We start from the raw sequence: 26904 nt of genomic DNA, 5'->3' as shown, positions 1-26904 counted from the left end.
CTGAAACAAAAAAATATGTTGGTCATAAGTATTAAAACATAATCAATTATTGGGTTTCTACTCTGGCCCACACTTGCAAAATCTACAACTGCGATCATAAATATTTATTTGAAGTATTTTTTCTGTTTTCCAATGAAAACACGTGTTTTTTCCTTAAACACTATCGATTGTTTTAATTTGTAATATTAAAAAAAAAATACTTAATAGGCTGCATATTGTGTTCTTTAGCGTTACGTCACATATTTGCAGAGATCTCTTATTATCACTCAACATGGCCGCGCTAATGCGCACTAACATTCGCTGGGTTAGTGGGGCTCTATCCTATATATCTGTCTGTGCCCCCCAACAACATATGAGATCGCCCACCCGGGAGTCTTACTGCATGTTGTCAAAGCGAATGAACTGCTACATACAACATGCAACACGTAACAACGCCATAGAGAAAAGCCCGATTACTTCTGCCTTGGTGCGGCGGAGCAGCCATGTGTCTTTTCCGGGTGCGATCGCGCCGGGTCGATTAGCTGGGTCTGGGAGGACGATGACGTCAGGAGGCGAAGCAACAAGAAACCGGAAGCAGGGCTGCTGTTGAGGAAAACACGGCCGAGTCAGCTGCTCTGCGGCGGACAGACATGCCAGCGGAGGCGATCTAATCTCAGGTAGATACGGATTTCAGTGTGTCAATAAGCAGCACCTAAGTCCTCTCTCCTCGGTGAAATGACCAGACGGCGGTGGCCTTGGTGCGGTTAGCAGCATGCCGGAAAAAGCCTAGTATATCACATGAGCATTGCAAAGGGGATATTATTATTATGAGCAATACAACATCACTTTAAGTAATTTCTGCTGTGCAGCGGCTGTTTCGTGTTGTGATTGTGTGATAGGTGTGTATGACTGCAGTCTGTGTGCTCAGCCGCTGTGTAGTTGATTCATTCATCTGTTCATTTCATTGCAATACGGCGGCTGCAGGTTTCTGTGCATGCACACTGTTATTAATCTCTACTGGCTCGTCGTGGCCGTTAACCCCTGACACGACCAGGGCGGAGAAGACAGCAGGTGTTGGGTAGTCTCTCTTTAGTTTCATGCATGGTTTGTTTTCTTAACTTTATCCTGACAGGTGGCGGTAAGATGGAGTTGGTAAGGCTTTATTAAAATGGCGAGAAAACAGCAAAGCTCTGGCCAAATGAGTAGGGTTTCGTTTTAATACACTACTACTACTACTATTACTACTTGTGGAATAGGTTGATTTAAAACCGTTTTCTTTAAGGGGATTACAGTCAAATAGGTTACAAGCAAAACTCATTATTTAAACTCGTAGTTAATAGGTTTGGGAAACAGTGATGGGAGAATTAGAATGAAAGGACAGAGAGACCTGATGGAGCTGCCAGATGTGTGGTCATGTGATCCGGCTAATTATTGTCCTGATCATAATTGGAAACGTGGTTCTCTGTGCTCCTCCAGTTGAAAGGGTCAGCTGTGTTCAAAGTGTCTGACAGCAGTGGCCCTCTGTGCAGGAGTATCCTACCAGCAATGAGCTTTATGACTGAAGTTAATGATTACTCTAGGCCAGACCTGCTTTGGGAATAATATTGCATGCTTGCTCTCCTACACACCCGATTCATGAATCTGATCATTCCCTGGACACTGCTATATTGTTTGATATTGATTGGTCTCCTTCCCTGTCTGCTGGGGACATCCTGCACTGTCCACAGGTTATAGAAGAACGTCTGAGGTGATAACTTTTTGGTCTTTAGGGCATCAAAACAATCAACACTTCAGTTGCTTTTGTCCATTGTTAAAGTTAAAGATCAATGAGGAACATCCCTGCCTCTTTGTGTTGTTGTTTTTCCCCGCTCATGAGGAGAAACAGGTTCGTACTTCATGCAGCGGTCCTGCCCACAATGTCATTTTGTCCACAAAGAAGCAGTCATCCCTGTAGTGGATAGTGTAGATGTCTCTGTATTGTAGGATCCTTCCTGCGCCACCTTGACACCTTGAGAGTGCGATTTCACTTAGAGGTGACCACTGAGCTCAGAAGGACATTTTTTCCTTATAATATTTTATAAGTGATTTTACTAGCCTCACATGAGAGTGACTTCTGCCCCTAGGAGTCTGCTTCCTGTTATTTCTTCTTAGTTCCCTTACAGCGGGTCGCTAATAAATGACCCTCTTTATGGGAGGAAGCAGATCTGCATGTCAGGTGATGTGTGACTCACGTGGCGAGGGAACCGGGACTCTGCCCTCCTCGTTCTGCTGTAGCTTCAACAGCGTTAAAGCGACTGCTCTCTCTAATTGCCAACAGCTGTCCTGTGCGGCTTGGTCTTCTTTCTGCCGTCTTTGTGGGTCATCTGTCTGAGTAGGAGTAGTCGGAGGGTTTCGATACTGAGCAGCTATGGCAGGAGTTCTCCTACCATGGGGCTGTCGAACCCAGGGGCCCGGGCTCTTCCAGCTTCTCAGATAATGTTTTTGATCTTCTTGAGATGGTTGATGATTTCAAAGTAATTTAGAAATCTACCTCAGAAACTACTAAACATGAGGATAATTCAAGATGTCGGCTGGAGCAGATTCATATGGATTTGAGCATCAGGAGGCTGTCTTTTCCGAAACCCACTCATAAGCGCCCCACAAGAGCTACATGTCTCGCCTCGTGTCTCACTACATGCAGTTTGTCAGGTACAGGCGTGCCGGGGGAGAGCCACATGTTATATGGAAATGAAAGAGAAATGTGCTGGCGGTTTGTGGGCTGTAAGGTGTATCGGCGTGCCGTGGGCTGGGCAGCAGTGTGACCCCTGTGTGTGCATGTGTTTGTGTGCAGGAGCAGCGCGATGGCTGCCGACGACAAATCGTCCTCGTCCTCCTCCACACTGGAGCTGAGCGTGGAGGCCCCCCAGACCCCCGGCAGCCCCTCGCACTTCACGCACTTCAAGCCGCTGACACCGGAGCAGGAGGAGCCACCCCTGCGCTCCGCCTACAGCTCCTTCGTCAGCCTCTTCCGCTTCAGCAAAGGTGAGACGCGCGCCAGGGAGAGGGGTGGGAGTTGAGGGCGAGGCTGGGGGTCATATTGTGCTCCCACTGTTACTGTTACTGTCTCTGCTCCAATCATTGCAAAGACTGTCTTTCATTTATCATGTGTTCAAGCTCATCTTTTTTATAAAGGAGGCCCTGGCGGCTGGGCACTTTGTACAAACAACTGATCTGAGGCCATATTAGGCAGCCTACATCTTATCAGCTGTTTTTATATTTCGCTTTGACTGTACACACCATACTGTATTTCTCGGTTGTCACTTCTTTGTTGCTGCTGTCACCACGCTTGTTTTTGTCTGCAGTGGATTTAGCCGTGACATTTATTAGAGAGAGGACGAGGGAACTTCTCGAATGTAAATGAGACGATCTCACCTTCAAAGTCAAATCAGAAGGAAAACATAAGGACACATCTGTCCAGTCCGAAATACAGACACGTGGCTCATAATCCCTTGGAGAGATCTACAGAATAAAATTGTAGTATCTAGGGTTAAAATCTTAAATCAGCCCCGCTTTGTCCAAAGCTATGTGTCTCAATTTAGAGGAAAAACAGATACTTTTTTTTCTCTCATTCATACTCCAGTGAGGAGAAGTTCAAGTCTATGGCTGCAGGAGTTCCCGACCTCCCCCCCCCAGCTGACCGTGTCTCATGTTACGAAAGGCCAGTCATGTGGCGCAGGAAATGCAGCCCGTATGTGTTGTGGGAATGATGACACGGTGGGAGTCATGTGCTGCCGTTTGCCGTAAGCTCATGCTTGCCAATCCAAATGTATTTGAATTCTGGGGTAGTCAACGTTGATCTATCACCGATCTGTTGGTGTCGTTTTGTTGTCGTTGTTGTCATTCTTTCCTAAATGCTTTTGTATTTTGCTTCCTGAAGGTTCCTTTGACTCTGATGTGTAGATGGACATTATACTCTAAGGCTTAATTAAGCTCAAATACATTGTTTAGTAGCATTAAGTGCATTGGGGTGCTTTCATAATGCACACTGCAGTTTAATAACACACTGCACAGTAAGATCAGTATTTGAACTGCGGTGTCCATATGGTGCGTGTGCCGTTGTGCTTCCTCTGTACAAGGCCGGCCGCGGCACCGGGATGGTGTTAGACGGACGTGCGATGGAGCCTCCCTGCCACCTCTCCTGCAGCGGCCATGCGAGGCTGTTTTCTGAGGTGGGGTGTCAGTGCTGACGTGTTAATGGTTTGTGCTCAGACGAAGGCCGCCCCCCCGCTGCGGTGGAGAAGACGGAGCCTGTCCCGGGCCCCCAGGAAGGGGAGAGGGGGTCTTGGTCCAGCCCTTCCCCCTCCCCCCGGATTGGCGGGTCACACAGGAAGTCGCACCCCCCTGAGCTGCTCCGGCGCACCTCCACAGCCTCCGGTAGGACCGCCTTGTGAGCTGTACTTTGCATACTGTACTGATCACTGCACTGTACTGTACTGTGCTTTCATCCCTGTAAAACAACTAAAATGATACTTAACCAGACTATAGTCAATGCAAATGAAGTAGTTACAGTAGTGTAGATGAGTGACTAGGCAGTTTGTGTAGTTTGTTGTGTGAATCCTGCCCGTATTGATACTCAATACCGTGTGTGTGCAGAGGGCCGTCGGAAGGCCGAGCCGCCCCTGGGGGGTCATGACCCCCGCACTGCCGTCCAGCTGCGCACGGTCCTGAAGAGACTGAAGGAGATCATGGAGGGAAAGAGCCAGGTAAGCGCTGAGAGACGGTCAGACACGCACTGAGAGACTTTGTATTGAGGCCCAGACGCACCGAAGTGCACGCGCTGAGGGACGGACAGCAGGTGCGCTGTGGACTGAAGGATACCTAACTGTGAGATGGACACACAGACAGACAGACACTGAAAGACAAACTGGTAGATGCGGCCCTGGTTTTGTTCTAGGGGTTGCTTGGTGTGTGTGTGCTTGTGCCTGAGCAGCTGTGCTCTGTGTTTCAGGACAGTGACCTGAAGCAGTACTGGATGCCCGACAGCCAGTGCAAGGAGTGCTACGACTGCAACGAGAAATTCACCACCTTCCGCCGCAGACACCACTGCCGCCTCTGTGGGCAGATCTTCTGCAGCCGCTGCTGTAACCAGGAGATCCCCGGCAAGTTCATGGGCTACACCGGTGAGTGCGGCCGGGCGGTCGGACAGGGGCGTCCTGGTCTGCCGACGGGGAGGGGTGAGATTGGATGTCTAACAACTGAAATAGAAAGGCACTGACCTCCCCACATGTGTATGTGTGGTGTAGGAGACCTGAGGGCGTGCACCTACTGCCGCAAGATCGCGCTGAGCTACGCCCACTCGACCGACTCGAGCTCCATCGGGGAGGACCTGAGCACACTGTCGGACTCGCCCTGCTCCGTGTGCGTGCTGGAGCCCAGCGAGCCGCGCACGCCCGTCGGGGGCCGCAAGGCCAGCCGCAACATCTTCCTGGAGGAGGACCTGGCCTGGCAGAGGTAGTAGTACCGGCCGCAGATCCTGCAATGATATCCGCCGCCTGCCTCTGATGCTGAGCTCCCCTGCAGCCAGACCAAGCTGCTCTTTTCTATTTTTATCACAAGAACAGTTTGCCCCCCATCCCTCTTTCAGAGAGATGCGCCGATTCATCCAAAATTAAGTTCTTGCCTGAACACTGTACTAATACCGATAATACATCTACTGTGAGTCCCACAACGCCATGTACAGAGCATGTTCGGTCTCGGCTTTGGGATTAATGTCTAAGGCTTGTGTTTATCCTGTGGATGGTGGGAGTGATTGTGGGAAATTCAAGCATTATACTACAGTCAAGGGCCCTGTTTCTCTGAGCCCCCGCTGTGACCTCTGACCCAGTGACCTGCTCTCTGTGCCCTCAGCCTGATACGCCAGGACTCCCAGAACAGCAGCTTGAGCTCCCGGCTGGCCCCGGTGCAGGAGGACGCGGGCAAGAGTCCTGCCAGGAAAAGGTGCGTCACTCTCTCCTCTCCATGCCCGGCGCAGCTGCCCCTTTGTGGGTTTAGGCTGGGGGATTTTACAAAATAATAACTAATAATGTAATATTTTGTCTTAATAGGAATAACCTATTAACTTTACTTTTAATGTGTAACTTACACACATACAGGCGGGTGACAAATTAAAGGAAAAACCTGAATAAATGAGTGGAGGAACATAACTAATGCAGATGCCTCCAAACTGCATGATACAATTAAGCAGTTAACATCCTATCATGCTCTGTGGCATGTATACAAATGCTGAGCTGGCCCAGCTGACCTCGAATTTGGATCAAGTTGGCGACTGTGAAAGAGGGGTCATTATTGGGGCACAAATGTCCACGTGTTCTGGACAAGTGTTTGAGTGCATGTGTGGGACACCAAGAGAATGGGACAGGCCTGACTGCTGGACCCCTACAGTGAGGGGGTCCGGAGGCTCTGTTGTGCTGTTGGGGGTGTTTTCCTGGCATGGTTTGGGTCCACTATTGAAGCTGTTCTGGCGGCTCATGGTGCCCAATACCTTACTGAGACACTTTATGTTGGTTTTTCCTTTAATGTGTCACCTGTCTGTATATATAACTGGTTTCACAAAAGTACAAAACAAATATGTGCATAAAGAGAGAGAAATTAAAATAAGCTTAAACGGATAACAATATAATGAGGGGGAAGAATAGATTGTGTGTCTGTTTGTACGTGTGATTAGTTGTGTGGCAGGGAGGCGGTGGTGGGAAGGCGCAGGGTGTCGTTGCTCTGGTTGACAGTGATAAGGGTCGTGTCGTGTGTCTGCAGAGAGACCGCGAACACAGGGGGGAAGTGTGTTCAGGCACCAGGGCGCCGTCCACAGTGGGCCACTCCACGGCTCACCTCTCGCTCCTCTCCCTTCAGGTCGGCCAGCATCACCAACCTGTCCCTGGACCGCTCCGGCTCCTCCATGGTGCCCGCCTACGACAGCTCCATCAGCCCACAGGCCAGCCGGGCTCTGGCCAAGACCGACCCCAACGAGGAGGAGCGCAAGATCCTGCTGGTAACAGACACTCGCAGATACTCGACCTGACGCAGAATCTGTGCCTTTCTGGTTTTGTTTGTTTAAAAACATCCCGAGTCTTAAAGATCAGTCGTTGTGTATCGGTGATCGGCTTAATGGGTGTCTGCCATCCTCAGGATTCCTCACAACTGAAGGACCTGTGGAAGAAGATCTGCCACCACAGCACCGGCATGGAGTTCCAGGACCATCGCTATTGGCTGCGCACCTATCCCAACTGCATTGTGGGAAAAGAACTGGTCAACTGGCTGCTCAGAAACGGACACATCTCCACCAGGTAGGCGGCCGCATGTTTTGCACCGTGTCGTTCTGATCTTTGGGCTCATGATGGTGAGGGGTGGCCGCTGTGCTTCAGTGTGCTGTCTGAGCGCTCTGTCTCTGTGTCCTCAGGGCCCAGGCCATCGCCATCGGACAGGCACTGGTGGACGGACGCTGGCTGGACTGCGTCACCCACCACGACCAGCTGTTCAGGGACGAGTATGCGCTCTACCGCCCCCTACAGGTGAGGCCTGGTAGATACCTTGTTACTACGTCTACAGTCGACCGTAATTCTGGACACCGATTCCTTTTCTAATTTCTAATGTCGGCTCAGCTCCAGCACGTGGCGTGGCGTGGGATTGTAATGGTTTCTTCCTTCCCCAACCCCAGAGCACAGAATTCTCGGAGACCCCCTCCCCGGACAGCGACTCGGTGAATTCCGTGGAAGGGCACTCGGAGCCGTCCTGGTTCAAGGACATCAAGTTCGATGACAGCGACACCGAGCAGATCGCAGATGACGGAGAAGACATCATGCCCAGTAGGTTTTTGCCCGCCTCTCACTGTCTTTTTGTTCTTGATGACACCCCTGTAACGTCAGCGCAGAAGTGACCTCTGAGCTCTTTGAATGGGTGCCAGTGCCTACATTTCCATCGCCTGAGGGACTGAACTCAGTACAGTAGGATGGCAGAGAACAGCGCTGGGCATTTGAATGAGTTTAGAGGAAAAAATTCAACTAATCTTGCGGTTGAAAAATAAAGCTAGGAATAAACAAACACAAGGGATAAGAAAAACAGTACATCCTGTCACAATTGATCGACTGCACTTGATTTTGTGGTGCTTTTGAGCACGGAACCGAATTATCTTTGAACCTGGGCGTGTGGCGGGACTGGGTGGGTTCTGTGTCTTGTATAGACAAATTGCGTTTGTACGGTGTAAAAGAGTACTTTAGAGTTCTTAAATGTAGTCAGTAACGGACTGGCCATCTGATGTACGGCATGAATACAACAGACTTCCAAAACAGGACTGGCTGCAGCCCGTAGCCCCGGCACCCTTCCCCCCACACACACACACACACCCACTGACGGTGATCAGAGCCACGAGACGTTGATTCATTTTAGTGAAAAGTCGTGGAAAAACAAACCCAATCGAACACGGAAAGGGAGAAGTCATATGCAGCAACATGTAGGAAGCTGACCGACTGATTCAGTAGTAGTGATGCTATGATAGCAACGTCCAGTTGGAAGAGGAGCCGCAGCCCCGGGCGGTTCATAGAGAATTAGTAGCAGAAGAGGGAGAATCGACAGCACAGCCGAAGCGGTAGGCGATGGGGAGCAAGGGCAGGGAGGGAGACCGATCACACAACATCAACAGTATAATACATCGATATTGTGTGAGCTGATGGGGATGTTACGAGTTTACAGTTTAAACGTTAACAAATTGATAACGTTTATTTTCTCTTGGAAGGTTTTTTCCTTAATATATAAAAAACGAAAATGTCAAATAAACGTAGAAACTGGTGGGTAACAATAATTCAGTTTTGTGGACATTTTTTTTTTATTATTATTAATATATATTAATATTTATTGTAGTATGCAGCATTATGGGTATTGTGTATGGCCCTCTCATGATAATCTGCATTTTTTACATTACATTCAACAGGTTAATGTTCGTTTGAAGCCCTACTGTTTACACGAGAGAGTCCGTGACACAGCACAGCCTTTTATTGATTTCATTCATGACGATTCAGCCTGACTATCAACTATTGCTTTAGCTACAGACTAGTGGAAACAACTGAATTACAACTGAATGTTAGTCCCAGTTCTGCCCTGAATGTAGCATCTTGCTTTTGTAAGATCGCTCAGACTCGAGTGACAAAATGGACACGGTCTCTTGTTAAAACCAGTAGAGGGTCGCCACGTCATGGTTTTCTTCTCTGGCTGGTGGCTTGTGAGTATATTTAGATCAGTGGAGTGTCTGACTCATCATGTAAAACCTGCTCAGCCTAATTTCCCTACATGTTTCTCTTTCTCTTTCTCTCTCTCTCTCTCTCCCTCTCTCTCTCTCTCTCTCTCTCTCTCAATCCCAGTAAAAACATGTCTCTCTGCCCATCCCAGTATCACAGCTTGTCTCTCTCGCTCCCGCAGACTCAGCCAGCCCCAGTAAGCGCACCTCGGTCAGCAGTTTCCAGTCTGCTGTGGACAGCGACTCTGCCGCCTCCATCAGTCTCAACGTCGAAATGGACAACGTCAACTTCCACATCAAGAAACATTCCAAGTACCCCCACGTCCCCCCGCATCCCACCGAGCAGAAAGGTACTGTGTGCCAGGCCCTGCAGGATCCCCCCCACCATGGGAGAGACTGTTTAAACCATTAACCTGGCCTTAGGATATGAGACTTCCTTGCACACAGATTTGAAGACTGTGGCTGTATCCTTTGACCTGTCCGTGACCTCGTCTCCCTTGTGATTTCAGCTGAGTTCCTGGTGTCGGAAGACGGCGGGCAGCAGATCTCCATCAGCGATGCTTTCATCAAAGGTAGCTGCACTTCTCCCTTATTCTCTCCAGTAGGGCTGTGCGATATGACGATATATATCGTATGACTATAGAAAAACGTCTATCGTTTCATATTATGCTATATCGTTTATATCGTGGTGTCGCAAATTCCAATCTATACGGCAGTATTTTTTGTCATTAGGACATTTGCGTTCTTCGCGGTTCTTCCACACGTGTCGGATGCGGCAAGAAATGTGCATCAGAAACACAGACGGACGTGAGGAGAGTGAAGTGACACACAATAACCAACACAACCAAGAGATATTTTAATGCGCAAGCGCACACGTTGCGACCCGCTCTCGTCGCCGGGCTGAACTCGAACTGCAAGCACTTAATAATAATAATAATATTATTACTATTACTATTATTATAACTATTTTGTATTAACAACGTGCTGTACTTGTAAGTAGAAACGAGACACGACAGTCAGAAAGAAATGTCCCCGTCTAGCAGATGTTAATGCGCCACTATAAACCCGGCTGCTGTAAATCTACCTGAATCTGTACCTTTTACAGTTGTTGTTGTGTGACAGTAAATCATACTGTGTATGTGTGTGTATGTGTTCTGAGGAAGATAAGTCGAAACGTGTATGCATTTTTCTCTACAAAATAATTTTTGAGACATCGGTGAATATGGACTGTATTTAACGGGAGCTGCTGTACCATCCTAATATAATACGGATAATTGTTCTATATAAAATCCCTGGGATAAGGCACCCCGCATTTAAGATCTAATAAAACTATTGTAACGCCAGCTATTTTTAAACTTATGTATGTATATATATGTGTATATATAACAACATAACACACGTAATAGTAATCACACAACACTTGCCCTGTAATGTGTTGCATTCTGCATAATATTTACCATGACAGCCTGCATGTAGTATTTGTTAGTTTTGCTTATTGAAGGATTAACGAAATACTTGTAGTTTGAATGTCTTTGGTCTTATTTTGTGGCTTGATTGGATAAAAACAAGAAATATCGAGATATATATTGTGTATCGCCCAAACTTATAAAAATATCGAGATATTATTTTTAAGTCATATCGCCCAGCCCTACTCTCCAGTTTGGGCCTGGCCTCACTTCACTGCTCCTCATATACAGTATTGGTAAAGGCAAGAACGCCAAACTGGTACTTTTTGCACCGAACGGGTCCATTGACTTCAATGCTACTAAATGTAATAAGTTACAGGTTTGTCTTGGTGGTGTCTGTTGTCTGATTTGTGCCTCACCCTGCTTTAGAGTCCCTGTTCAACCGGCGAGTGGAGGAGAAGGCAAAGGAGCTGCTCTTCACCCCACTGGGCTGGCACCACAGCTCCCTGGACCAGCTTAGGGAGGAGAATGGCGAGAAGAAGGCCATGGAGCGGCTGCTGTAAGACCTTCTCTGCTTCTCCCTGATTTCGGTGTGAGGGGGACATCTTGTCAGCCTTCAAGACCCTCAAGCTCTACCTTCTCTCCTCTCCTCTCTCCTCTGTCCTCCACCCTCCGCAGCTCGGCCAACCACAGCCACATGATGGCCCTCCTGCAGCAGCTGCTGTACAGCGAGTCCCTGTCGCTGTCGTGGCGTGACGTCATCGTGCCTGTGGTCCGGCAGGTGGTGCAGACGGTGCGGCCGGACGTGCGCGGCTGCGACGACGACATGGACATCCGGCAGTTCGTCCACGTCAAGAAGGTGTGGCCCGGTCGCGTGCTCTGGCCTTCACTGGGCCGCCCCGATGCCTGCAATGCAAGCGTGGCCTACCTGTGTGTGTGTGTGTGTGTGTGTGTGTGTGTGTGTGTGTGTGTGTGTGTGTGTGTGTGTGTGTGTGTGTGTGTGTGTGTGTGTGTGTGTGTGTGTTTACAGTTTGAATGGGGGTTGGGGTGAGAAGTGACAGGATTTTAAAATGGCTTCCGTTACCCTCCCATCTCACCCTAAGCTGTTTTGCTGGAATCTATCCTGTGCAGTTGGAGCTCAAACAACGGTTAGCTTTTCTTTTCTGAGCATTCAGTCGGCAGCTTGCAAAGTGACGGAGGAGAGTGGAAATAGACTTCACTCTCTTCTCTCTAGAGAAGTGTTCTCCGGGGACAAGAGCAGGGTCAGTCGTTCTTATCTTCCTTTACATAAGAGGAGCTTCCATCTCCCGTCTACATTCGACAACTCATTCTGCATGAGCTAGGAGGAGGAGATGCAAATACCATCCAGCTGACTGTAAAATAAAACCAGTCCGCTATTGATGACTTATGTTGTAGAATTATGGTTTTCATTTACTGTTTTAAAGTATTTTTTCCCCCCACACTCAGATTGCTGGAGGGAAGAAGTTTGACTCTGCGGTTGTGAATGGTTTCGTTTGCACCAAGAACATCGCCCATAAAAAGGTGGGAGTCTGGTGTCCGGTCATACTGTCCCGATTGCTACATGACTCTAAGAGAAACAGCCAGCGAGGATTATGGGAAACAATGAAACTATTGTAATTCATTACTAAAGGGTACAGGTCATGGCTTAAGCAGCTTTTCCTTTGCTGGTCTTGAAACTGTTTATGGAGTTCTGGACGTATCTGATGAATTTCTAAAGAAGAGAAGTCTTGTTGTTTCTTATCCTATGATATTCTCATGATTTTATGAATCTGTTTGTTGCCCAGCGGCTCCTGCCTTTTCATGCTCTGTACCATGTGACTGCCTTTCGCAACCCGCTTTCTCTACTCTTAGAAATGACCATAAAAATTGTGTGAGCAGTGGAATTTGTTGAATTATTTCACTTGAAAAGAGGAAGTTGGTTTCTGGGAAGAACCAACTTGGGGGGGGGGGCGGGGGGGGGTTAAAAGTGGGTTAAAAACCAATTAAAGGTGTAGCAGCTGTACAATGCTGTAGATGTGTCAACAGAGGGGATTGAGGGACGACTGTTTTAATTGGTGTCATTGTTTTGCTGGTGCCTGTAGATGAATTCCAACATTAAAAACCCCAAGATCCTGCTGCTGAAGTGCTCCATCGAGTATCTGTACCGAGAGGAGACCAAGTTCACCTGCATCGACCCCATAGTACTGCAGGTCAGTCAGGCCACTTAAATAAAGGGAAGACCATCACGCTGACCCAGTTTTTACAGATCCTCTAAAGTAGTGGGATGTGTGTGAGGGTTTCGTAGGCCTGCAGCCCACACGTTAAGCCCTGGATTGTGCCCCCTGACAGGAGCGGGAGTTCCTGAGGAACTATGTGCAGAGGATCGTGGACGTGCGGCCCACTCTGGTGCTGGTGGAGAAGACGGTGTCCAGGATCGCTCAGGACATGCTGCTGGAGCACGGCATCACCCTGGTCATCAACGTCAAGCCGGTAAGCGGTCAAAAAGACCTGCGGCCGATCTGGACCCTGGCGTTGTGGTGGCGCAGTTTTGAAGGTGAGTTGTGGGTACTCCGAGTCGGGGCATTAATGCATGGTGTTCTTTATTTTTCTCGGCATCTGCAGCAAGTTCTGGACCGCGTGAGCCGGATGACTCAGGGCGACCTGGTGATGTCGATGGACCAGCTTCTGACCAAGCCTCGGCTGGGGACCTGCCACAAGTTCTACCTCCAATCGTTCCAGCTGGGCAGCGGTAAGAGCCAGAGCCTGAGCTCTCCTGTCCTGAGAACGGACATATAACAGCCTTGTGTGTCATGCAGGGCCTGACACAGACGCCCACAGAGGGCTGGGGTTTGTGTTGGTTGTTATCGTAGAGGACAAATGCTCAATTCTCAAGTCCTACTGTAGCAGGACTCTCACGGCTGTGACTGATCACGTCTTCCTGTCCCTCTGACCCGCCCCCTCCCGTCCCGCTGCAGACGAGGCTAAGACGCTCATGTTCTTCGAGGGCTGCCCCCACCACCTGGGCTGTACGGTGAAGCTGCGGGGGGCGGTGGAGTACGAGCTGGCCCGGGTCAAGGAGATCCTGGTGTTCATGGTGTGCGTGGCCTACCACTCGCAGCTCGAGATCTCCTTCCTCATGGACGAGTTCGCCATGCCGCCCAGCCTGGCCAAGAGCGGCTCCTTCCCCTGCCTCCTGGAGGGCGGGGGCGGTGGGGCCGAGCACATAGACCTGTTCCAGGCTGGGGGGTCTGCGGCGGGGCTCAAGGAGCCGGAGTGCCCCCCTGAGAAGCTGCCTGCCATCGCGGAGGGGGCGCCGCGTGTCCACAAAGACGGCATGCTCTCGGATGGCGTGGAGGAGCCAGCTGGTGGGAGCGACCCTGCACTGCCCCCCACCGGAGACCCCGAGGTCCCAGCCCCGGCCTCCACCTCCACTGCCACCGCCACCCCCTCCCCCTCCCCCTCCCCCTCCCCTTACCGCACGTCCATGTCCTCTCCCCCAGCGCCCCTCCCACCCCTCTCTCCGCCCTTCCTCCTCCCCGAGTCGGAGATGGAGGCCGTCGGGGAGCCGGCCGCCCCGAGTGAGGAAGGCGGCGAGGCCCCGAGCTCAGAGTTGCCGCCCCGGCTGTTCCGGGACCCCCTGCAGGACGACACGGGGCTGTATATCGCCGAGCAGGTGGCCTCGGCGGACGACCGGCTCAAGTCCTACTCGGTGGCCTTCAAGCAGGAGCTGAAGGATGTCATCCTGTGCATCTCGCCCTTCATCTCCTTCAAGGAGCCCTTCCTGCTGGTGCCCAAGGGCATGCGCTGCCCCAGCCGGGACTACTTCCCCGAGCAGGTCTACCTCTCGCCGCTGCTCAACAAGGACTTCAAGGAGCTGGACAGCCGGCGCAAGAGGCAGCTGCTGAAGGACGTGGCGCCCACCTCCCAGGCCGCCAATGGCAGCCTGCCCCCACGCTCCATCCGGGTGCTGCCCTCCCACCGGCTTACCAGCGCCCGCATCGCCGAGCACCTGGGCAGCAGCCAGGATCTGGCCAAGATGGTGGCCGACTTCCGCGCGCAGGGGGGCCGCATCCGGCAGAGGGACGTGGACCCCTTCGCCCAGAGCCGGGAGCCGTCGGTCAAGAGCTTCTCCAAGAGCAACAGCGAGGAGGAACGGGGGCAGATCCAGAACGAGATGGCCTGGGCGACCAAGGTAAGAGCCCGGCGTGGTTTCTGTCTGCAGAAGGAAGGTTATTCTAGTGTCTGCCTGTGTCTTGGTTGACGTCTGTGCCGTGTCTCTGCAGATGGACTGTCTGAACCCCGTCAACCACCAGCGAGTATGTGTCCTCTTCAGCAGCTCCTCAGCACAGTCCAACAACGCGCCCAATCCCTGCGTCAGCCCATGGTAGGACCCGCCACCACCAGTCACCGTTCCAGCGCCCAGCAATAACGCCTCCCTCGGTTCCGATGGGTGGACTGTGACCTGTACCACTCTGTAATCGGCATCACTGTCTTCCCTTCCCCTCAGGATTGTCACGATGGAGTTCTACGGGAAGAATGACCTGACACTGGGCATATTCCTGGAGAGATACTGTTTCAGGTAATTAAATAAACAAAAATTCACAATATAAAGGTCTAAAGAAGGGTGAGGCGGGTGTCAGAGTCAGGGTGGTTGTCAGTGTCAGGCAGTGACCCCAGCTCCTGTGCGCCTGTCTCCGCTGTGTGAAGCAGGCCCTCTTACCAGTGCCCCAGTGTGTTCTGCGAGACCCCCATGGTGCACCACATCCGGCGCTTCGTGCACGGGGAAGGCTGCGTGCAGATCGTGCTGAAAGAGCTGGACTCCCCCGTGCCAGGCTACCAGCACACCATCCTCAACTACTCCTGGTGCCGCATCTGCAAGCAGGTACTGGGGGTGAGGGGGGGTGATGGGAGAGGAACATTTACTCTGTCCGGAAATTAGATAATCCCATTAGACAGGGCTGTGATGGGACAGGGTGGCAGTTACTGACGGCCGGGGTGGGTGTTTTGTCTGTCCACGTCCAGGTGACTCCCGTGGTCCCCCTGTCCAACGACTCGTGGTCGATGTCCTTTGCCAAATACTTGGAGCTTCGCTTCTACGGCCACCAGTACACGCGCCGCGCCAACATCGAGCCCTGCGGCCACTCCATCCACAAGGACTACCACCAGTACTTCTCCTACAACCAGATGGTGGCTTCCTTCAGGTGTGTCTCGGCCCGGCTCCCCAGGCCCAGTCTGGGTGTCGAGGGAGGGGGATTTAGGCCAGTCTAAATCGTGAACGGCTAAAGACCTGGTTGACTCCACTGTGAGTTTATCTGAGAAGCTGGTTGATATGAAACAGTGATCGCGGTTTATTGATCTCTGCTGTTGTGTTTCTTGTGTGGCTGATCCAACCCTCAGCTACACCCCTGTGAGGCTGCTGGAGATCTGCCTTCCTGCCCCCAAGATTTACATCAAAAACCAGGGCCCTTCAAAGATCAGCCTCCTGCAGGACCTCAAGGACTTCTCCCAGAAGTAAGCAGACAATGTCATTATTGTTATCCTATTAGTTTTGAGTAGATTCTTCCAAAAAAGTAATTAAATAATAATAATACCACTAGACCTTCCTCATGGGTTAAACATCCTTCAGATTTTAATATTTTTCTCTCGTATTACTGCTCCTGGGCTTTGTGTTCCTCTCGGGCTCTGTGCTTTGTGTTCCTCTCGGGCTCTGTGCTTTGTGTTCCTCACGGGCCCTGGGCTTGGTGTTCCTCACAGTCTCTGTGCTTTGCTCTATCTGCAGAGTCTCTCAGGTCTACCTGGCCATAGACGACCGGCTCACCTCCCTGAAGACGGACACCTTCAGCAAGACCCGTGAGGAGAAGATGGAGGACCTGTTCGCACAGAAAGACGTAACGTAACGTTTCTTTACCACGCGCCAGTGTGCGTGACCCAGAGAAGGTGGGATTCCTCCCCTTTTGATTGTCGTTGCTCCGGTACTGACCGCTCTGCCGTGTGTCCGCAGATGGAGGAGGTGGAGCTGAGGAACTGGATCGAGAAGCTGCAGGCGCGGCTGCTCTCCTGCGGCCTGGACTCCTCCCAGCAGCTGCAGGCCGTGCTGGAGTCGGTGGTGGTGAAGAAGCAGAACCTGTGCGAGATGCTGCAGTCCTGGAACAACCGGTGGGTGAGGGACAGGGAACGGTGGCACGAAACCCCCGGGCTGGAGTATTAACACGGCCGGGCCCTCGGAGGTCCGAGCGTTGTTGGCCTGCAGTGACGGGTGACTGGCGTTGTGCCTTTCTCCCCGCAGGCTGCAGGACCTGTTTCAGCAGGAGAAGGGAAGGAAGCGTCCCTCCGTCCCGCCCAGCCCAGGCAGACACAGACAGACTGAGGACAGCAAGGTAGTCTTCAACTGAAGTTCCCCTCCCCAAACCAAACAAACTTTTATCTACATTTTTGATGATGATGAGACCTCCGGACACAAGCGATGTCTTTAAATATGAGCCGTGATGAACTGCGTGTCTGGCTGAAGGAGAGCGTTAATATGTTGTCTGCTCTTGCCTCCCCCAGACAAGTGTCCTGGAGTCGTCGCCTCGCAATCCCTCCCCGGTGGTGCAGAACGGAGAGAGAGGTTAGCATCGCAGCGGTGAAGCTTCAGTCCAGCGACCGGAGTGGATCACGTCCTCAAACTGCTATTGCGTCTCTGCCGTGTTAATGGTTTCTGTGACCGACAGTGGCGCTGGCATTAACCGCAGGCAGTAACGCATTGATAACCTAGCTGCTGGCTTATCCTTTTTTATGCTTACAATCTGTGTGCCAAAAAAGAACCGCCCTGATGCAAATAGAGCTCGCTTGACTCAGCGTTTGTGTTAGATGGTGTTCATGTTTGTATGTGTGTGTCTTCAGAGGACCGGCACCTGAGCAACATGCCTTCCAGCACCGCCTCGTCCTCGCTGCTCCAGCTGCCCTCCCCGGGGGATCCCGTCTCCGAGCAGCTGTCCGCGGGGCCCTCCTTCCCCAGCACCGCGGGCGTCGGTGACCAGGACACCGCCAGCCTGGCCGAGGGTAAACCCGCCCCCCGCACCGCGCCACACTCTCTCGCGCTGCCAGTGGCCCCGAATTGTGGGATTGTTCGCAGTTCTGCCGCTCACCCTGCCAACTCTCGCCCCGCCAGATGTGTTCGACGGGCACCAGCTGGGCTCCAGCGACAGCCAGGTGAAGGAGAAGTCCACCATGAAAGCGATCCTGGCGAACTTGCTGCCCGGAAACAGCTACAATCCCATTCCCTTGCCTTTGTGAGTTGGACTCTAGACCTCTCTGTATTTGTTTGTTTATTTCTTATGAGGGTGTTTTATGTTTATGGGTGAGTTTGTGTGTTTTTTATTGGTGTTATGATGCAGCTGGGGATTAATCATGTTTTGTCTCCATCTGTTTTTCTCTGTGTATGTCTCTCTATCTATACATCATATCTATCTAAGGAAGCTGTAGATGTTTAAGTTATATGAAGTTACAGTACATATGAACCCACATCCCGTTGGCAGTGGGGGTGTTGACCTCGGTCTCTGACGGCAGTGGGACGGTCCGCTCGGTTCTGTTTTTACAGTATACTCTTCTCTCTCTCCCTGTTCGTGCGCCAGTGACCCGGACAAGCACTACCTGATGTACGAGCATGAGCGAGTGCCCATCGCCGTGTGCGAGAGAGAGCCCAGCTCCATCATCGCCTTCGCGCTCAGGTACGGCACGGCTCACGTTCTCCACTGCACTGATCGCGGCCCTGTGTTCATTCTTCACCTCCATAGTTAGCTGTGCTGACTGTGCCCTGTGTTGACTGTGGTTGACTGACTGTGCCCTGTGTTGACTGGTGACTGACTGTGCCCTGTGTTGTCTGTGCCCTGTGTTGTCTGTGGTTGACTGACTGTGCCCTGTGTTGACTGTGGTTGACTGACTGTGCCCTGTGTTTACTGTGTTTGACTGACTGTGCCCTGTGTTGTCTGTGGTGACTGACTGTGCCCTGTGTTGTCTGTGGTGACTGACTGTGCCCTGTGTTGACTGGTGACTGACTGTGCCCTGTGGTGACTGACTGTGCCCTGTGTTGTCTGTGGTGACTGACTGTGCCCTGTGTTGACTGACTGTGCCCTGTGTTGTCTGTGTTGACTGACTGTGCCCTGTGTTGACTGTGTTGACTGTGCTTTGTGTTTGACTGACTTGTGCCCTGTGGTGACTGTGCTTTGTGTTGACTGACTGTGCCCTGTGTTGACTGTGTTTGACTGACTGTGCCCTGTGTTGACTGTGTTTGACTGACTGTGCCCTGTGTTGACTGTGGTGACTGACTGTGCCCTGTGTTGTCTGTGGTGACTGACTGTGCCCTGTGTTGACTGACTGTGCCCTGTGTTGTCTGTGTTGACTGACTGTGCCCTGTGTTGACTGTGTTGACTGTGCTTTGTGTTTGACTGACTTGTGCCCTGTGGTGACTGTGCTTTGTGTTGACTGACTGTGCCCTGTGTTGACTGTGTTTGACTGACTGTGCCCTGTGTTGACTGTGTTTGACTGACTGTGCCCTGTGTTGACTGTGGTGACTGACTGTGCCCTGTGTTGACTGTGGTGACCGACTGTGCCCTGTGTTGTCTGTGGTGACTGACTGTGCCCTGTGGTGACTGTGCTTTGTGTTGACTGACTGTGCCCTGTGTTGACTGTGGTGACTGACTGTGCCCTGTGGTGACTGACTGTGCCCTGTGTTGTCTGTGTTGACTGACTGTGCCCTGTGTTGACTGTGGTGACTGACTGTGCCCTGTGGTGACTGTGCCCTGTGTTGACTGTGGTGACTGACTGTGCCCTGTGTTGACTGTGGTGACTGACTGTGCCCTGTGGTGACTGACTGTGCCCTGTGTTGTCTGTGTTGACTGACTGTGCCCTGTGTTGACTGTGGTGACTGACTGTGCCCTGTGGTGACTGACTGTGCCCTGTGTTGTCTGTGTTGACTGACTGTGCCCTGTGTTGTCTGTGTTGACTGACTGTGCCCTGTGTTGACTGTGGTGACTGACTGTGCCCTGTGGTGACTGTGTTGACTGTGCTTTGTGTTTGACTGACTGTGCCCTGTGGTGACTGTGCTTTGTGTTTGACTGACTGTGCCCTGTGTTGACTGTGGTGACTGACTGTGCCCTGTGTTGACTGTGGTGACTGACTGTGCCCTGTGGTGACTGACTGTGCCCTGTGTTGTCTGTGTTGACTGACTGTGCCCTGTGTTGACTGTGTTGATTGTGCTTTGTGTTTGACTGACTGTGCCCTGTGGTGACTGTGCTTTGTGTTTGACTGACTGTGCCCTGTGTTGACTGTGGTGACTGACTGTGCCCTGTGTTGACTGTGGTGACTGACTGTGCCCTGTGGTGACTGTGCTTTGTGTTGACTGACTGTGCCCTGTGTTGACTGTGGTGACTGACTGTGCCCTGTGTTGACTGTGGTGACTGACTGTGCCCTGTGGTGACTGACTGTGCCCTGTGTTGTCTGTGTTGACTGACTGTGCCCTGTGTTGACTGTGGTGACTGACTGTGCCCTGTGGTGACTGTGGTGACTGACTGTGCCCTGTGTTGACTGTGGTGACTGACTGTGCCCTGTGTTGACTGTGGTGACTGACTGTGCCCTGTGGTGACTGACTGTGCCCTGTGTTGTCTGTGTTGACTGACTGTGCCCTGTGTTGACTGTGGTGACTGACTGTGCCCTGTGGTGACTGACTGTGCCCTGTGTTGTCTGTGTTGACTGACTGTGCCCTGTGTTGTCTGTGTTGACTGACTGTGCCCTGTGTTGACTGTGGTGACTGACTGTGCCCTGTGGTGACTGTGTTGACTGTGCTTTGTGTTTGACTGACTGTGCCCTGTGGTGACTGTGCTTTGTGTTTGACTGACTGTGCCCTGTGTTGACTGTGGTGACTGACTGTGCCCTGTGTTGACTGTGGTGACTGACTGTGCCCTGTGGTGACTGACTGTGCCCTGTGTTGTCTGTGTTGACTGACTGTGCCCTGTGTTGACTGTGTTGACTGTGCTTTGTGTTTGACTGACTTGTGCCCTGTGGTGACTGTGCTTTGTGTTTGACTGACTGTGCCCTGTGGTGACTGTGGTGACTGACTGTGCCCTGTGTTGACTGTGGTGACTGACTGTGCCCTGTGGTGACTGACTGTGCCCTGTGTTGTCTGTGGTGACTGACTGTGCCCTGTGTTGACTGTGGTGACTGACTGTGCCCTGTGGTGACTGTGCTTTGTGTTGACTGACTGTGCCCTGTGTTGACTGTGGTGACTGACTGTGCCCTGTGTTGACTGTGGTGACTGACTGTGCCCTGTGGTGACTGACTGTGCCCTGTGTTGTCTGTGCCCTGTGTTGTCTGTGGTGACTGACTGTGCCCTGTGGTGACTGTGTTGACTGTGCTTTGTGTTGACTGACTGTGCCCTGTGTTGACTGTGGTGACTGACTGTGCCCTGTGGTGACTGTGTTGACTGTGCTTTGTGTTGACTGACTGTGCCCTGTGGTGACTGTGCTTTGTGTTGACTGACTGTGCCCTGTGTTGTCTGTGGTGACTCACTGTGCCCTGTGTTGACTGTGTGTGACTGACTGTGCCCTGTGGTGACTGTGTTGACTGTGCTTTGTGTTGACTTACTGTGCCCTGTGGTGACTGTGTTTGACTGACTGTACCCTGCGGTGACCGACTGTGCCCTGTGGTGACTGTGCCATGTTGACTGTGTTGACTGACTGTGCCCTGTGTTGTCTGTGGTGACTGACTGTGCCCTGTGTTGTCTGTGGTGACTGACTGTGCCCTGTGTTGTCTGTGGTGACTCACTGTGCCCTGTGTTGACTGTGTGTGACTGACTGTGCCCTGTGGTGACTGTGCCATGTTGACTGTGTTGACTGACTGTGCCCTGTGTTGACTGTGCTTTGTGTTGACTGACTGTGCCCTGTGTTGACTGTGGTGACTGACTGTGCCCTGTGTTGACTGTGCCGTGTTGACTGTGGTGACTGACTGTGCCCTGTGGTGACTGTGTTGACTGTGCTTTGTGTTGACTGACTGTGCCCTGTGTTGACTGTGGTGACTGACTGTGCCCTGTGTTGTCTGTGTTTGACTGACTGTGCCCTGTGTTGACTGTGGTGACCGACTGTGCCCTGTGGTGACCGACTGTGCCCTGTGGTGACTGACTGTGCCCTGTGGTGACTGCCGTGTTGACTGTGGTGACTGACTGTGCCCTGTGTTGACTGTGTTGACTGTGCTTTGTGTTTGACTGACTGTGCCCTGTGGTGACTGTGCTTTGTGTTTGACTGACTGTGCCCTGTGGTGACTGTGCCATGTTGACTGTGGTGACTGACTGTGCTTTGTGTTGACTGACTGTGCCCTGTGTTGACTGTGTTTGACTGACTGTGCCCTGTGTTGACTGTGTTTGACTGACTGTGCCCTGTGTTGACTGTGGTGACTGACTGTGCCCTGTGTTGACTGGTGACTGACTGTGCCCTGTGTTGTCTGTGCCCTGTGTTGTCTGTGGTGACTCACTGTGCCCTGTGTTGACTGTGTGTGACTGACTGTGCCCTGTGGTGACTGTGTTGACTGTGCTTTGTGTTGACTTACTGTGCCCTGTGTTGACTGTGTTTGACTGACTGTACCCTGCGGTGACCGACTGTGCCCTGTGGTGACTGTGCCATGTTGACTGTGTTGACTGACTGTGCCCTGTGTTGACTGTGCTTTGTGTTGACTGACTGTGCCCTGTGTTGACTGTGGTGACTGACTGTGCCCTGTGTTGACTGTGCCCTGTGTTGACTGTGTTGACTGACTGTGCCCTGTGTTGACTGTGCCCGCTCAGCTGTAAGGAATATAAGACTGCGCTGGAGGAGCTGTCCAAAAGCAGCGTGCCGACGGGGGGAGAGGACCCAGCGCAGCCTGGCAGGTAGGCCCGTCTCCACAGGGTCGTAGCGGCTATTGAAGTGACGTCGGCTCACGGAGAACATGCCGCCGTGTGACCAGAACAAGAGCTGCCCTCGTCCCGCTTTGTCCCTTTTCTTATTTTTAATTTGAATATATATGCCTTTATTGTTTGGGGGGGGCAGGGGTGTTTTGCTTTTCTGTAGAACAGCAGCAATGCTATCATTTTATTCATCTTTTGGCGTGTGGTTGCCATCACTGTCGTTTGTGTCTTGCAGCACCGCGGAGAGCAGGGCGAAGATGAGCAGCCCGGCCAAGCAGAGCGAGCCGGGAGCCACGCAGCTGGGACGCAGCTCCGAGTCGGACTCCCTCAGTAAGTGTCCCCCTGGAGACCCGACCCCTCTGTCTGACGTAGAGGAGAGGGAGACGACCGAGACCGGGGCCCCGCAGGGAGTCGATCTCCCAGGTTTATGTCCGTGATCTTGCCTAGATCCCCTGTGTGTCTGGCAGCAATTAATTCCACGCTCTGTGTCTTCCTTTCAGAAGACGGGGACGGAGGAGACAAGCAGAAGAAGCAAGCCGGCAACCCGCACGTCGAGCTGCGTGAGTGTCCCCCCCATCACCCTAAAGCCTGTATTTAAAACCTCAAAACTCATCCTTATAGTGCAGAAATCTAATTCACGGTGTCCCCGCTGTAGTCCCCTGAGCTCCTCCGTAAACTATACTGACCAGTTATTGTGAACGCGCCGCTGGGATGCTGGGGCGAAGGACAGTTTACCACATGGAGGCTTGATTTGATTGATTTGATTGATTGATTGATTGATTGATTGAAGCTGCCCGCTAACCCGGCCGACGCCTCTCGCCCCGCAGAGTTCTCCGACGCCAACGCCAAGTTCTACTGCCGCGTCTACTACGCCGAGGAGTTCCACAGCATGAGGGAGCAGATCATGGAGAGCAAGGAGGAGGACTTTGTGCGCTCGCTCTCCCACTGCGTCAACTGGCAGGCACGCGGGGGCAAGTCCGGGGCCGTCTTCTACGCCACCGAGGGTACGCCCCTTCGAGAACGGGCCTCGGCCTCTGCGCGGAAATGGGTTTCAGTCTTGCCCCGGGTGACGCGGTGTTGACGTGTCGGCCTGTGCTCTTTTTTTTTAGATGACCGGTTCATCCTGAAGCAGATGCCCCGCCTCGAGGTGCAGTCCTTCCTGGATTTCGCGCCCCACTATTTCAGCTACATCACAGGCGCCGTGCAGCAGAAGGTAAACCTCCTCCCATCGGTTTCTTCTCCACGAACGCTCGATTCACCAGGGGTTCCTGCATTTGAGTTCAAACGAAGGGGCAAAATCACACAGTTATTTTATTAGTGTCTACTCGTATCAAATGCATTTCAGAGGCCGACAGCTCTAGCCAAGATCCTGGGCGTCTATCGGATTGGCTACAAAAACTCGCAGAACAACACGGAGAAGAAACTTGACCTCCTCGTCATGGAGAACCTCTTCTACGGACGCAAAATGGCGCAGGTGGGAACGTGGCGGACGCGTCCAGAGTTATGGGGGTGCCCTTCAGTGATGTCGTTCTTAACCACCGCCTCTTCTCTCCTTCCTTCTCTCCTCTCCTCTCCTTCCTCACTCCTTCTCTCTCATTCTTCTACTTCTCCCTGTCCTCTCTCCTCTCTTCCTCCGTGTCCCGCCCCAGGTGTTCGACCTGAAGGGCTCCCTGCGCAACCGCAACGTGAAGACGGACTCGGGCAAGGAGAGCTGCGAGGTGGTGCTGTTGGACGAGAACCTGCTGAAGCTCGTCCACGACAACCCGCTGTACATCCGCTCACACTGCAAGGCCATCCTGCGCGCCTCCATCCACAGCGACGCCTACTTCCTGTCCAGCCACCTCATCATCGACTACTCCCTGCTGGTGGGGCGCGACGACACCACGGACGAGCTGGTCGTGGGCATCATCGGTACGTCCCCTCCCGGTTCTGCACGGGTAGACGCCCCGGTTCCCCTCCATGTGGTTTTTCGCTCCTTGGGGGAGAGCACTAACGCCAGCCCTTCTGTCCGTGTCTCTTTCCGTAGACTACATACGGACGTTCACGTGGGACAAGAAGCTGGAGATGGTTGTGAAATCCACTGGAATCCTGGGCGGCCAAGGTATCTCCCGATTCCACCGTTCCTTGAGCGGACGACACACCCGTCCTCCATTTTAAGCCTCCGAGTCGCATACAGTCCGAAGTAGTAACTCAAAACCTGATTGCGGTCGCACAGATAGATCCGACACGCAGACGGTAGCATCGGGGGGACGGTAACTCCCGAAGGTGTTGTCCTTTCAGTTGATAGGTCTCAATATGAGCTCTGTGGGAAACATCTGGCACCTGTTTATGCATCAGAAGTGCGTAGTTTGAGTGTATACTCCTGTGTGAGCTGCTTCACAGCGCTGTGCCGTTTCTCAGTTTATTCTGCTTATTCACAGGTAAAATGCCAACCGTGGTCTCCCCAGAACTGTACCGGGCCCGGTTCTGTGAAGCTATGGACAAATATTTCCTCATGGTCCCGGACCACTGGACCGGACTGGGCGTCAACTGCTGAAGAGCCTTTTTTTTTTTTTTTTTCTTCTCTCTCTCCGATTTTAGTTTTTTTTTTATTGTCCATATGTATATGTAGAGCATTAAAACCCCGCGACGGAAGCGGCTATCATGACCGTTTAACACTTGAAATAACGCACTGACGGGAGGCGAGCTGCGGCCCCTCGCCCATCTCGAGGACGGCGGCCGTTCCCGCTCCGGGCGCCGGACAAGAAGCACAACTCGAACAAAGTCCTGCCGCTTTGCCGCCCGCGGAGGGGAGGCAGAGCCAGGCGGCCACAGATTAACATTCCAGAGCGACGGCGCGTCTGCGGCGGGGTCGGAAAACCCGCCCGGCTGCGACGGACGCTGAGGGCAAACCGCGGGGGACTGGACACGTTACCTGCTCGACAACTTTGCCATTTTCACAGGTGTGCAGGGCTCCTTCAGAGGCCTCTGTGAACCGTCGTCTGCTAATACTAGAGGGGGACAGGAATCAATGTGACTAAACCTACTGAGTCAGTTAGTTAGTTTCAGTAATTAGGCGCTCGGGTAGAACGCAGTCCAGAAGGCACTGTGGCCCCCGAGAACCACGGTGGGTAACCCTGACCGCGTCGAGCCAGTATTGCTGGGGGTCACGGCAGGACGAGGCAGGGAGAACCAACGAAACGGGCGTGAGATTCATCGTGAGATTATATCGACAGGTTGCTATGTAAAGAAATATATATATATAAAAATTAAAGGAAGATGTAAACTGGTCTGTCTAACTGTACAGGAGTGATGTCATTAAAGGAGCCTGACGCTGCTAAAGGGTGGACGTGCAGTAGAGCTAACATGGTCTTTTTCTACTTTTTTTTTTTTCCCCCACCCGTTTTCTGTAACACCTGGAGGACTTAAAGACGGGCTTCTTAGCCTCGTCTGAAGCAAAGCCTGCTGGGAATACAGCTGGTGGAGAGACGGATAACCCTGTATTCACTCGGCTGAGCCCTAAATCGATCCAGCCTTCAGTGTAATTGAGTGATTTTAAATAGATTTCAGCTGCGAGAAAAGGTTTCTATCCGTTTCCTCCACTGATGTACAATCTCTAATTGATTAAGAGGAACAGACAGTTTTAAAGGTGTAATTAAGGAATTAAAGTGACGGCTCACTCTGAAAACCCAACCTGACAAAGTGTTCTGAGGTTAGTTTACGGGAAATAAACCTGTTGTACCGTGGAATGAAGTACCCCTGCAGAAACTATGCAATGAATGAATAGGTAGTGTAATTAAAATCAAAACCAGGTCATCTCCAAAAATACCACACAATAGTAGTTACATTTCTTTATATAGTTAATTTTCATATTTGAATGGTTTTGTATTGCGTTGTGGATACAGTAACTGTACATACTTATACCGAAACCAGAGAAAATGAACTAAACCTTGGTTCCTTAAAACATCTATATCTTTATCATCACTGACCTGCACGTTTTTGGGTCTCTTTTTGGCTCTAGTATTGGGGTCTGGGAGACAGGAATAAAATGATTTGTGAAAGAAACGAATGTAGATTGTAGTTCAAGTTGCATAGAAGTAGGAAAAGCGGATGTGGAGCTGGGAATATCAGCTCCCTGGATTTCAAAGCTACCTTTCTTGTCGGTGTCTGGTTGTATTGAAACTAACGGTGAAGGGGTGGGGGAAATAGTTCACAAATAAAATTGACAATATTGCACACCGTGAGTTAGCTGGACAGTCCGGACTCGAGAACGGGGTTATTTTGGAACAGGTGCGGTGAACCCGTCGGGTGTGTAAAATGTTCAGGATGTGTCTGAAGCAAAGATAATACAAAACACGTGAACTGTG

General features: G+C 51.8%; 1 protein-coding gene across 6 annotated transcripts; it reads left to right on the top strand.

Annotated features, from left to right (window-relative positions):
• Positions 1-567: 567 nt before the first annotated feature.
• On the top strand, positions 568-26230 carry pikfyve (phosphoinositide kinase, FYVE finger containing). Of its 6 annotated transcripts, none has more exons than XM_066688250.1 (41): positions 568-656; positions 2810-3000; positions 4228-4392; positions 4612-4721; positions 4967-5138; positions 5262-5469; positions 5866-5955; positions 6865-7003; positions 7141-7298; positions 7412-7523; positions 7670-7817; positions 9424-9591; positions 9751-9813; positions 11077-11206; positions 11326-11506; positions 12115-12189; positions 12750-12857; positions 12997-13137; positions 13270-13396; positions 13623-14839; positions 14931-15031; positions 15155-15226; positions 15358-15529; positions 15670-15848; positions 16045-16158; positions 16427-16535; positions 16649-16803; positions 16934-17024; positions 17194-17254; positions 17530-17688; positions 17798-17918; positions 18261-18356; positions 22457-22540; positions 22794-22888; positions 23059-23118; positions 23386-23562; positions 23668-23771; positions 23904-24032; positions 24208-24469; positions 24585-24659; positions 24979-26230. In XM_066688250.1, the coding sequence occupies exons 2-41, from the start codon at positions 2820-2822 to the stop codon at positions 25092-25094; spliced, it is 6225 nt and encodes a 2074-aa protein (XP_066544347.1). In that variant the 5' UTR covers positions 568-656; positions 2810-2819; the 3' UTR covers positions 25095-26230. The 6 variants fall into 6 exon arrangements, with proteins under 6 accessions (XP_066544347.1, XP_066544343.1, XP_066544342.1 ...); XM_066688246.1 differs by having other exon boundaries at positions 15355-15529; XM_066688245.1 differs by having other exon boundaries at positions 5262-5472.
• The last annotated feature ends 674 nt before the right edge of the window (positions 26231-26904 follow it).

Source organism: Amia ocellicauda, chromosome 16 (assembly GCF_036373705.1).
Source record: "Amia ocellicauda isolate fAmiCal2 chromosome 16, fAmiCal2.hap1, whole genome shotgun sequence".
Taxonomy (NCBI): Eukaryota; Metazoa; Chordata; class Actinopteri; order Amiiformes; family Amiidae; genus Amia; species Amia ocellicauda.
This window is presented reverse-complemented; position numbering and strand designations above follow the sequence as displayed.